Raw genomic sequence first — 12,040 nt, 5'->3', positions numbered from 1 at the left:
TTTCTTTGTGACTTGCCATTGCTGCATCCCGTGTTCTGCTTTCCGTGGTGACAGCGGTCCCATCGCAGAGTAAGTCAGATCCTGGGTGTTTATTGAGCTCTGCATTGCTGTCACTCAAATGATGCATGAGTGAGAGAGAAAGGGCTCCCTCCCACCTTTCCCAGGTACTCTGCTTTCTGTAGGACGTGTGCACTTCTTGGGGACAGAGGGTTTTAACCCAGAGCTCCTCTCCCATGGTAGAGATTTTAGTCCTTGTGGTAGGGGTGGAGGTGTGAGTGAGGGCGGCTCTACCTCAGCTTCTCCCTCTCTCAGGCCAGAACGGGCCCCGAGCCGGGTGTGCCGGGGAGGTAGTTTGTCCATTTATCTGACAAACATTGAATGAATGTCTAAAATGCGCTGGGCACCGTGCTTCAAACAAAAGGTGAATAGGATGGGGGCCCCATCTGTGAGGAGCACACTTTCTAACTCGCCAAGGACCGGGATGTGGGTGTGGAACATGAGTCGGGGGGCTGATGCTGGCGTTGACCCCACACTGACCTTGGGCAAGTTGCTTGGCCTCCCTGGGTCTGCCTTCTAGTATGTCACATGGGAGCGTCACCCCAGACCCATCCTCTGCCTGTGATCAGGATTAAAGGAGGTCCTAGTTACGCCTGTCCCAATCTAATCAGATGTGGTGCGTGGTATTTGCCCCGGGTGTCCAGACGCCAAATCCTGTCAACCTAACCCCCACCACCCCCGGGAGTTCCAGAAGGGTAAACACCCCATTCAGGACCAGGCAAATATGCACGGTATTGGCTCTACTGTTGCGTAACCTGCCCCTGGCCCTGGGACACTTGGGCTGGCCTGGACCACACAGAGCTACGCCGTCTTTCTCGGCGCCTCTGGCCGAGCCTGCAAGTGGCTGACAGGCTCTCTGGCCCTTTTCCCAAGGCTCAGCCTCTCACCACTCTGTGAGGATGGAGGTCCAGGGCCAAGAGCAGGGCTTCTCCCACCTACCCTGCCTGGGTCCATTTAGGGAGGGAATCCTCTCACTAACCAGGCACCGTGGAAACCCAACAGAGGACAGCACTCCCGGGAGACAGAAATGGGGCAGACGAACGCCAAGGCACCACTTTCCACACAGACTGAGAGCCTGAACCCTGCCATTTTGTGCCTCCAAAGCCCACCAGGTACTGCTGGGGCCATGCCCGAGCGTCAGACCCACAGTGGCCCCTACGATAGTTTTCCATCCTGGCTATTTTAAGCATCACCAGACAGCCGGCCAAAAGCCCTAATGTGTGAGCTCTTCTACTGGATGTTTGGTTCAGTAACTTAGGGTTGGAGCCCCACACAGGGACTTCTTACAGGAGAGTTCCTAGAAGATTCGGATACACAGCCAGAGTGGGGGCACCACGGGGCCAGATGTTCTAGTGAAATAACGCATGCAGCTTTCTGGTCAGCCGTGGCAAATGTGTTTCTAAGCAGCCTTGACAGCCTCTTTTCCAGGCTCTTCTCTAGAGTTATCCAAGACGGTGGCTCTCAAACTTTTTTTAAAAAATTAATTAATTTTTGGCTATGTTGGGGTCTTCGTTGCTGTGCACGGGCTTTCTTTAGTTGTGGCGAGCGGGAGCTACTCTTTGTTGCAGTGCGCGGGCTTCTCATTGCGGTGGCGTCTCTTGCTGAGGAGCGTGGGCTCTAGGCACGGGGCTTCAGTAGTTGTGTTGCGCGGACTCAGTAGTTGTGGCTTGCAGGCTCTAGAGCGCAGGTTCAGTAGTTGCAGCGCATGGGCTTAGTTGCTCCGCAGCATGTGGGATCTCCCAGGACCAGGGCTTGAACCCGTGTCCCCTGCATTGGCAGGCAGATTCTTAACCACTGCACCACCAGGGAAGCCCCTTTCAAACTTTTCTGATCACGTGTCTATTAGTAAAGAATGATGTCACTCATCATATATATACATGGTTTACTGAACTACTACACACGTGATACACCAAAATAAAGAAAATTATAAAGGATAGATAAAAATGTAACACACACAGAACTTCTATTCTCTATTCTTCCAACACCAAATGGATTTCCTCGTACAGCCCTGAAGTGTGCACACCCAATTAGGAGGCAATTATCTCCGGAGGTGTAACTCAATATACTGGGGAGACCTCCATGGCAGAGCAGTGATTCAGGACAGCTATTTTGGGGAGAGACAGAGTAACCCTGCCTGGCATAAACGATCTGTCTGGAAACTTCCCCATCCTTCTTCAAGGTAAAATCTGGAAAAGAGGAACCTGCCTACCTGGAGGCCTCCCAGCGTGAGACACCTCCCCTTGGCGAGTTTGATGTCTACCACCTGGGGACTGTCCTGGGGAGACTTCGGCTAAGAGTGGCCAAAGTGGCTGAGACTTTGGAGGGCTAAGTCTAACTGAACTCTAACTTAGTCTAACTTAGTCTAAGTAAGTCTAACTGAACAAGAGACTGATCTACAAACCAGACTATACAATTATTCATTCTTAGCGTCTGTGGAAAGTGGGAGTGGGACGTTCCTGCTAGTGCCTGCACTCCTTGTAGAGTTGACACCAGAAGATCCAGAAAGCCAAAGCCGTCACCAGAATGCTGCTTGGTGATCATGTCATCAAAGTAAAGGGGTTAGTGTTGAAGGACCACTGACGGTGGCCTGAGAAACCACCACTGCCCTGGGGTGCACCCGTCCCGGTGAGAGGGAGGTTCATTCCCCAGAGTCTCCACCCCTAGGGCCGGATGAGTACTGAGAACGTCCTGCTTCTTTGTGACTTTTCCTGCCATTTTGGTTGGCCATGTGCTTTCTGTTTATTCTTTCTTCACGCAGAGTGCAATACAGTTGATTAGCTTATGCTTATTAATTAGCAAAAAGTCAGGGCTCTGTCTCTTAGGACACACCCAGGCCACCTTATTTTACTCTCTGGGCCAGGGAATCCTACAGCGTCGAGAAGCACGTTTGCCCATCTCCTTGTCACAGCAGCGCTAACTTCCTCATTTCTAAGTTCTGGGAAGGCTGCTTCCCGTCACCCCAACGGATCATGAGCGCCCCCAGCTCACACTGCCCTCCTCCATGTTGAAAGGTTCTCCTCTTCCACGTCCCCTTCCATTAGGGCCCCCTGCTAGGGGGGAAGGAGGAAGGGGCAATGGGGCCCAAATGCATTTTGTCCTAACTGGTAGGAACAGCCCAGCCTACAACTCTCCCAGATTTTGAAAACTTTCAGAATGTAGTTCTCAAGATTTGTGCCCCCCCCCCGGCCCCGAGGAGTATATTTTAGGAAAGTTTAAATTAAACACACTTAGTCCTTGCCAAAGAGGCAAGTGGCTAGGAGCTGGAGACCTTTTGCAGTCCTAGCCCTCAGCCCCCGGCTTCTGTCATTCAAGAAGGAAACTGTAACCAGCCCAGCTGCCTGCCTGGTCTGGACAGGGACAGCTGAGCCAAGCCTGGAGAAAGAGCAATGTCCCTGGATCGTGGACAGACACCAGTGGACCCTCAGCTGGGAGGGAGTTCTCTGTTCTTTGTGGTTCCCGGCATGGAGGTGACTCTCTCCTCCTAGATAAACGATCTTAACTTTCCGTGTGATGCATGGGGCAGAGCTCTTAAGGAACTTATAAAGGAGAATCATTTCTTAACATGCTAAACCCCAGACCCCTTTCTGAAAGAACTTTCAGAAAAATGGGAGAAAAATAATCCAAGTCACTGAGGTTGTGAGCAACTTTGAGGACAGGGACAGATGCTTTAAAAACGGTGATAGCTAAATGTTATTGACTGCACATGATGTATCGGGTACCATTTATTCTGAGGGTTGGCCCCATATTATTTAACCCTTACAATGACACTGTCAGGAGTTATTGCTACTAGTATTTTTATAATTATTTTAACATTTCAGATGATATTATTAGTAGTATAATCCTCATTTTTACAGAGAGAGAGGTTAAATAATTTTCCCAAGGCCACATCGCTAGTAATTGGCGGAGCTGGGATTTGAACCCAGGCCCCAGGTTCTGCCCCGTGTCCCGTTGCCTTTGGCCCCAGATCCTCCTGCTTGATCATATGTCCAGGGCAGATGCCCAATATCTGTTGAAGAGCTAACCGACGGCAATAAACTAAACCATTTAAATAAACAAATGACTGTAGATGAGAAACAGGCATAAACACAGTTCATAAGAGGATGCTGCTATAGATATTTATGGATTTTCATCTGAACAGAGACGCAAATAGTCCTTTGTCCAAGGAGAATTGAGAATCAGGTGAGGAGTGGGAAATTCCTTCTGACATCCACCCAGAGAGGTGGCAGTTATTAAAATGGCCCAAAACCTCATAAAAAGATGATCATTCCTTAAAAATCCTCCTGTACTAAGTGTGGGATCCTGGATTCTGGAATGTGAAAAGGACATTAGTGGAACTGGTGAAATCTGGTTAAAGTCTGGAGTATGGTTATTGGCCATATGCCGACATTAGCTTCTTAGCGTTGCCGAAGGTACCATGGTTCTGGAGGGTTTTCACGTTAGGGGAAACTCAGTGAAGGGTATGTGGGTACTCTCTACATGATCTTTGCTACTTTTCTGTAGATCTAACATTATGGCAAAATGAAAAGTTTATTTTAAAAGCATAATGTAGTAGCATGGCCCCAAGAATAAGCTGATGGTAAGACGTGGGTCTGCGTGTAAGTATGTGTCATTAAAACCCACATAGCGCAGAGCAAGGGTCGCAGACTCACACACTTGCAAGGGCCAAGGAGGCTGGTTGGGTTGGAGAATGCGGGTTCCCTCTAAAGGCTGTAACCGACGATTGCCAAGCAGGAACTGGGGCCTAGCATGGCCAGATCTCCCCATTTTTCAAAGGAAGCTGAAGATCTGGACCCCTTTGCTTGAAATCACCTTTTTTTTTTTTTTTTTTTTTTTTTTTGCGGTACGCAGGCCTCTCACTGCTGTGGCCTCTCCTGTTGCGGAGCACAGGCTCCGGACGCGCAGGCTCAGTGGCCGTGGCTCACGGGCCCAGCCGCTCCGCGGCACGTGGGATCTTCCCGGACCGGGGCACGAACCCACGTCCCCCGCATCGGCAGGCGGACCTCCAACCGCTGCGCCACAAGGGAAGCCCCACCTTATTTTTTAAGGATGGCTCCAATAGCAAAAATCACTACCTAGCATTAGCAAAGACTGTCTGCAGGTCAACTATAACCCACGGTTGCCACTTGGCAACCTCTGAGCTACAGGGTTTTAAAACACTCCTGGAAATTAGACAGACAAGCAAAACCCAGAACTCTTGAAATAGTCTCTCCTTGGGAACACCTTAATGTTGCTCAGCTAAGTGAGTGTGCACGGGTGAGTGTGGATGTGCAAGTAGGTGTGAGCTCGGCTCAGGAGAACCACGTAACCAGGGCCTGTGTCTCAGACTCCCCACTCCTTGGCCTCCCCTTGACCATCGAGGCCCTGGGACGCTCAGCCCATATGCTCCGGGGGAGTCCCTCTCCTTGGTGACTCCTACTCAACTGTTACAGGCTTTAGGTCCTTTTAGGGCACGAAGGTGAGTTTTTTTGTTTCATTGATAACACTGCATCTGAATGACTCTCACAGATGCAAGTTTCATAGTAAGCACTTTCTCTTGCAGAAAGTTAAACCTTCTTGAAGATACTGCCCATGAGGGGCTGCTGACCCTCTCTGTTTCCACATCTTTAATTCCACGGGGTTTTTATTCAGTGGGGAGGAAACTTCTCCTAGTTTGGCCCTTTAAGACAAGGACTTGGGCTAAAAAAAATCATCAAATTTAAGCTCTTTTTTCCCCAATGTGTATCAGACAGTAGCTTTGTGTATGCCCTGAATAGGTCACCTGTGCTAATGTAGTTTGAAATCAAGAAGCAGCTCAATGGTGAAGAGCAGTTGTTCCCAAACGTGGCTGCTTGTCAGTATCCTGTGGGGTGTCCCTTAAAGATTCTCATTCCCAGAATCCAACCTCCAGAGGTTTTGATTCAGGGGGTTGACACTGGGGCTCAGGAAGCTATATAGAGAGAGAGCCAACCAATAAAAATATATCTATTTTAAAAGCTCCGTAAGGAATTCTAATAGTCTGTCCACTTGGGAACCACCAGTATGCGGTATGGGATGTTTGGGTCCCAGCTGTGCATTTGCACGTGGGCGGTACAAAGGAATGTTTGTCTTTTTTGTGTAGAGTGTATACAACAGCAAGCTTCCACACAGGGCTTTGTATGAGGAAGATCCGTTTCTCATTTCCTGCTGCCCTTGCTATCACCAGGGTTGGGGGCAGCTTGGGGCAGATGATGAAATCCTGCTTGGAGTGTGCAAGGCCTGAGTGTGAGGTCAGAAGCCCCACTTCCAGGCTGGGAGGTACCACTTAGCGGCTGCGTGACCCTGGGCAAGTCATTTTCTTTCTCTTCTCAGGCTCCGTAAAGCACTGACACTGGAAGTCCCAAATAGAGAAAGAGGTAGAGGCGCCTGCTAGCTAGGTAATAGGAAACTTGTCAAACCTGGTAAGGGATGTAATGTCCTATGGTGACAGCCATGTGCATGGAAATCTATCCATCAAACAAAACATTAAGATCTGTAGGTATATCATTATATGGAGGAATCCATTCATTCATTCATTCATCCAATTCATGTTTTCTGAGCATCTTCCATGAGTCAGGTGTGGGGATGCATCAGTGGACAGGACCACACCGGCCCTTAAAGCATTCAGCGTGTAGCCAAGGAGACAAAAGGGAAAATCAGCTATTTATCAGTGCCATTAGGGCTAAACGATGCACAGAAGAGCAGGAAACGTTGCCTGTTCCCAAGGCGGCTTTCATGACACGTATTTGATTGCTATTTGCAGATTGGCCAAGTCCACGCTGGTCCTCATTCCTTTATTGGGTGTTCATGAGATTCTCTTCTCTTTCATCACGGACGATCAAGTTGAAGGATTTCCAAGATACATACGACTCTTCATTCAGTTGACTCTGAGCTCCTTCCACGTAAGTTGATGTCTGAACAAGGACGCCTTTGGCTTTGGAGAAAACAAAATGCCCTTGATCCAAACACACTGGAAATTGCGAGAGCCCGAAGAGGGAAAGAGAGCTCTGGTTACCAGTAGGATTTATCGGCTTTGGCATTAGAAGGGGGTGGAGATGGAAATGCTGCTTTAATCCTGCCAGCGTGACTCGGTGACTAAGAAGGGAAAAGTGGTTTGTTTCCGGCACTCTAATAGTTGGTGTGACTCACAATCATATTCACCGTGTCAGCATGAAGCCTTTTATTAAGCGCCTATTTTTGCTGGGTTCTCTGCACAGTTTGTGCAAAATGAACAGTGAGTAGAGACCAGGAGGCTCTCGGACTTTGACAGGTGTGTGTGGGATGAAACTAGAAACAGGAGGCCACCTGTGGTTCAGGTACCTGGGTGTTTTGGTTATCCGTGGCTTCAATTGTCATCCATTACTTAGCAGATTAAAACGACAGTAATTTTTATTATTTCTCATGATTCTGGGGGTCAAGAATCCAGGTAGGACATAGTAGGCATGTCTCACCTCTGCTCCAGGGATGCTTGCTGGGGCTGAACTTTCTAGATGACTTCTCCACTCGTATGTCTGGAGCCTAAGCTGTGGAGGCTCAGGTGGCTGAGACTGGCTGGAGTGGCTTTATTTGGGTCAAAATAAATTTCATCGAATCCCCACACTCACCAAAGGCCCAGGGGACAGAGCCTGAGGTATGGTAGGGGCAACTGGACAGTGGCTCTTTTTACCTTCTGTTAGAGCTGAATTGCACGTGGCTTTGAATGGAGACAGAGCGCCCACTGGTAACTTTTTGTCATTTTGAAACCATGTTTAATTTACTTCAATCTTTTGGGGGATTTCAAAGGCTAAAGTTTAGTCACTTGGGTTTCCTATGTTGCTTGGTCTTAATCTTCTTTAAAAAGTAATCCCAAATTAGAAACAACAACAACAAAACAAAAAATTACAGCTGTTATGTCAGTAGTATTTCGTGGCCTTTTTTCCTCCGAGGACTTGATCGGTCATGTGACCCCTTGATCAGCTGATCTCACACACCCGAGGCCAGCTGAAGATAAGACGCTCCTGCAGAGCTTTGTGGGACAGATTTCTTTGTAGGACAGATCCTAGCCTACCAGACTCCCTGGCAAGGGAGCATGTTTGGGTCACCCATTACTGTGTAGCAGACTCCCCCCAAACTTCATGGCTTGAATCAGAAACTACGTTATTAATCTCGAATGATTCTGTAAGCTGGGCTGTCTGGACTCAGCAGGGTGAACCTTTTGAAACATGTCATCTTTGAATGGGGCTGCAAACATCTGAAGGCTTGATCTGGGCCAGAACATCCAAGACAGCTTATTCACACGGATGGACGTTGACATGGGCTGTTGGCTGGGAGCTCAGCTGGGGCTATCGATTAGGAACCTAAGTTCTCCATGTGGCCTCTCCACGTATCTTGTGCATCTCAGAGCATGGCAGCTGGACTCTTAGGAGTATCCCAAGAGCAAATGCCCTAAGAGGGAGGAAGCAGACACTTCCAACCCTCTTAAGGCAAAGGCTCGGGAGTCCCAGAACGTCACTTCTACCACATTGTGCTGGTAGAAGGAGTCACAAGGACATCCCAGATTCAAGGGGAGGGAAGATACGGTCCCTCTCTTGATGTGAAGGGTCACATATGCCTACCAGGAGGGGGGAAATCCTTGGGGCCATCTCTGGAGACCAGCTACCACACTGATCGTTTGGTCCTGCAGCAACCTGAGCTCAGGCACCACCGAGGAAGGCGAGGAATCAGAGCAGCTCTGCAGATGGAGCTAGAAACACACTTAGGAGCTTGTGCCTGGACAGAGGCCATGCACCTTCTAAAGACCCCCACGCTGTTCCCCTCCAGCCCGCCAGGCAGAGGTGAGAGCACGGGTGGGCAGGTGTGCAGGTGCACGTTCAGTGGGTCGTATCTTAGTGACTCCACCATAGAAATTAGCACTGGACCCAACAGCTTCCTTTCCCTGCTGCTTTAGGGGACCCTTCACTCTCCCAAGGGCCTATTGCTTAGAGAATTTCACCAGCCTCCTGCTGTCAAGGGGTCTTTGGAGAGACCGCCAAGTGGTGGTGACACATGGAGTGAGAGCCATCTGTTCGTGGGACCGCTCCCTTCACACTCGCTTCATCTAGAATGAGAGTCAACCAGACTCCAGGATGTCCCTCCAACCATGACTCAAGGACCTGACGAAGTGAAAGACACACTTGTGATGAGGAATCCTATTTCACCCAACTCATTTGTGAGACTTCCGGCACGCCGAAAGCACGCCCAACCCCTTCCAATATCTGGCAGTGAAAAGACCAGATAAAGGTGGTCTTCTGGTTGGGGGAAGGGGGCGGGGAGGGACAGATAATAACCAAGTTGACAAATGAAGAACAATTCTGGTTATTAATATTCTGAAGACTATGAAATAGAGAACTGTGACTGTGACTGGAACGGCTACCAAAAATTGAGTGGTGGGGAAAGACTTCTCTTTTAGGAGATATTTGAGCTACGACCTGAATTTTGAGAAGCCAGTTAGGCAGAGATTTGAGGAAAGAATGGTCCAGAAAACAGAAAGTGTGACAACAGGACCTGAGGAAGAAATGAGCTGATAGCCGGTCTCCAACATGCCCCCCGGTCATCTTTGCCTCTTGGCTTTCACAGACTTGAGTAGTGCCCTCTCACACAGAATAGGGTTGACCTGTGCAACCATTAGAGTATTGTGGGCATGAAAGTGTGTGATGTTTGAGGCTAGGACGTAAAAAGGGTTGCAGCCTCCGCCTGGCTCCCTTGGGTCACGCCCTCTGGGTGAAGCCAGCGGCCACGTCCTGAGGACACATAAGCAGCTCTGTGGAGGGAGGTGGAGGTTTCCTACCAACAACGAGCACCAACTTGCCAGGCATGTGAGCTGTCTTGGAAGCAAGTCAAGCCTTCAGATACCTGAAGTTCCAGCCAACAACTTGACTGCAACCAGAAGAATGACCCTGAGCGGGAATACCCAGCTAAGCCATGGCCAGATTCTTGGCCCGTAGGAAGTATGTGAGACGATAAATCTTTATTGTTTTGATCCACTTAGTTATACAGCAACCTAATCCATTAGCTTGAGATGCTGAAGGCACCCAGAAGGTCCGTGTGGCTGGAATATAGTAGCTGAGGGGAAGCGTGGTACAAGGTGAGGTCAGTGACACAGACACAAGGCCACATCACCTTAGCTCCTCCTGCGGTTAGGATATTGTATTTTAATCTAAGTGTGATGGTAAACCCCAGGCATGAAATGATCTATCTTTTCAGAAGAAATATTCTGACAAGAGAAAAGGGTATTTACTATCTCACAAAAATGAAAATTTCAGGATCAGGTATAGCTGGATCCAGGTACTCAAACAATATCATCAAAATCTGTCTCTGACCATCTCCAGCCTCTGCTTTTCTCTATGTTGGCTTTATCCTCAGACGGGCGCTCTCCACGTAGCTGGGAAGATGCCCTTGAGTGTCTCCAGACTAACTTTGACTATAAAGTTGGCAAAAGCAGGGAAGAGGGTGTAACTTTCTCTTCTTTCCTGCTGAAAAGAACTGGGGTTGGGCCTGCTTGGGTCACATGACCATTTGGGCTGTTGATTGTGGTGATGGCCCTCCTAGAACATGAGGACCAAATGATTGGCAGCCCTGCCAGAAGCCCAGGGAGTAGGGGAGGGTCAGGAAAGGATGCAAATCAGGCAAAAAAAATTAGCCATTGCCCACTATGGACAAATAGAAACGGGACAGTCACCTTGTACAGTATTTATATAATTGAACGAATGATGGAGAACCCTTAGGGTTTAATCACCATTGACCTATGAGCGTGTAAGCAAACGCCTAGGCTGATGTGAGTGGTGAGTGTCAAAGTAGGAAGAGACCCCGTGGAAATCCGAGTTAATGTACTCATTATGACTGACTCTAGTTAGTACAATCGAGTAGCTGCCTGCCTCTTGTAGGGGCTACTAGGACTAGGGCTGGGCTGTGGACTTGCCAAGTAACCGTCAGACACACCTTCTACTGAGTCAAGCTTCACGCCACCTCTTCCTTTCATTCCAGGGACTGCTTGTGGCCTTGCAGTATTGCTTTTCCAATGGAGAGGTACGTTTTCCACGCTGCCATCCCAGCTCCCTGCGAGGCTGGGGCCGGCATCCTACTGCCCCTGGAGAGCTCGGTTGACATGACGGTGCCATGGGGGGGTGTGCAGTGACCAGCACGTCCTGGGACAAATGGGTACCACAGACATCCAGTAGAGAGAGCAGCAGGCATCTTAGACGGATGGGGAAAGGTATTGGGATGAGTTTTCTTTCCAGAGCCCAACCGTGGCCCCGCTGGAGCCGCCCTGGGAGTATCAAAGTGTCATACAGTTACCAGCTGTAACTCTGGAGTCCAAAAATCTGCATTCAGGCCATGACTCACCCACTTAGGAGATCTGCATTGGTCAGGTCACCGTGGCTCTTTGAGCCTCAGTTTCCTCGTCCGTAAAATGGGAATAACAGTGGTCCCTACCCTGCAGTGATACCCCAGGGATGCATGGTAAAGGTCCTATGCATGGTAACAACGATTATTTTTATTGTTAATATTACTGCAGAGCCCCCAACCGACTCTCTGCTCCCCCAGAAAGAGGCTTGAAAGGGGGAGGGGAAGAGGCCAGAGCAGTTTTCTCCTGACTTGAGGAGTTGGTGGAATCTCTGGCTCCCTGTCATCTTCCCCTCCCCCCACCCCAGGTTTAAATATGGATTTCTGTCTCCTTCCACTAGAATGTAAGCCTCTTGACATCAAAACCTCTTCCGTCTGGCTCACTGCTGCCTTTTCTGTATCTTCAAGCAGGGACCCATGATCCACCAGGCAGGTTTCAAATGTCACCTCGACACAGTCCTTTTCTGAACACCCTATCTCAGATTTTAGTCTCCTCACCCCACTGTCCTGCTTAAAGGCCTCGCGGTGTCACTATCATCTGCTCTGCTTCTCTTTGTTCGTTTCCCCGAGTGAGAAGGTAGGTTTCCCAAGGGTGGTCCGGAGTAGCCACTCAATACACATTTGCTGA

General features: G+C 49.2%; 1 protein-coding gene across 1 annotated transcript in view; it reads left to right on the top strand.

The window, feature by feature from the left end:
• The window catches only part of GLP2R (glucagon like peptide 2 receptor), a gene marked incomplete at both ends in the record, with an annotated part of 49,298 nt that overhangs the window by 36,864 nt on the left and 394 nt on the right, over nucleotides 1–12,040 (top strand). The window contains 2 exon segments of the mRNA XM_082679324.1: nucleotides 6,815–6,953; nucleotides 11,053–11,094. Coding sequence (XP_082535450.1) covers nucleotides 6,815–6,953; nucleotides 11,053–11,094 — 181 coding nt within the window.

The sequence above is a fragment of the Grampus griseus genome, assembly GCF_964374135.1.
Source record: "Grampus griseus genome assembly, chromosome: 20".
Classification (NCBI taxonomy): Eukaryota; Metazoa; Chordata; class Mammalia; order Artiodactyla; family Delphinidae; genus Grampus; species Grampus griseus.
The sequence above is the reverse complement of the archived record's forward strand: the minus strand, read 5'-3'. Positions and strand labels throughout refer to the sequence as shown.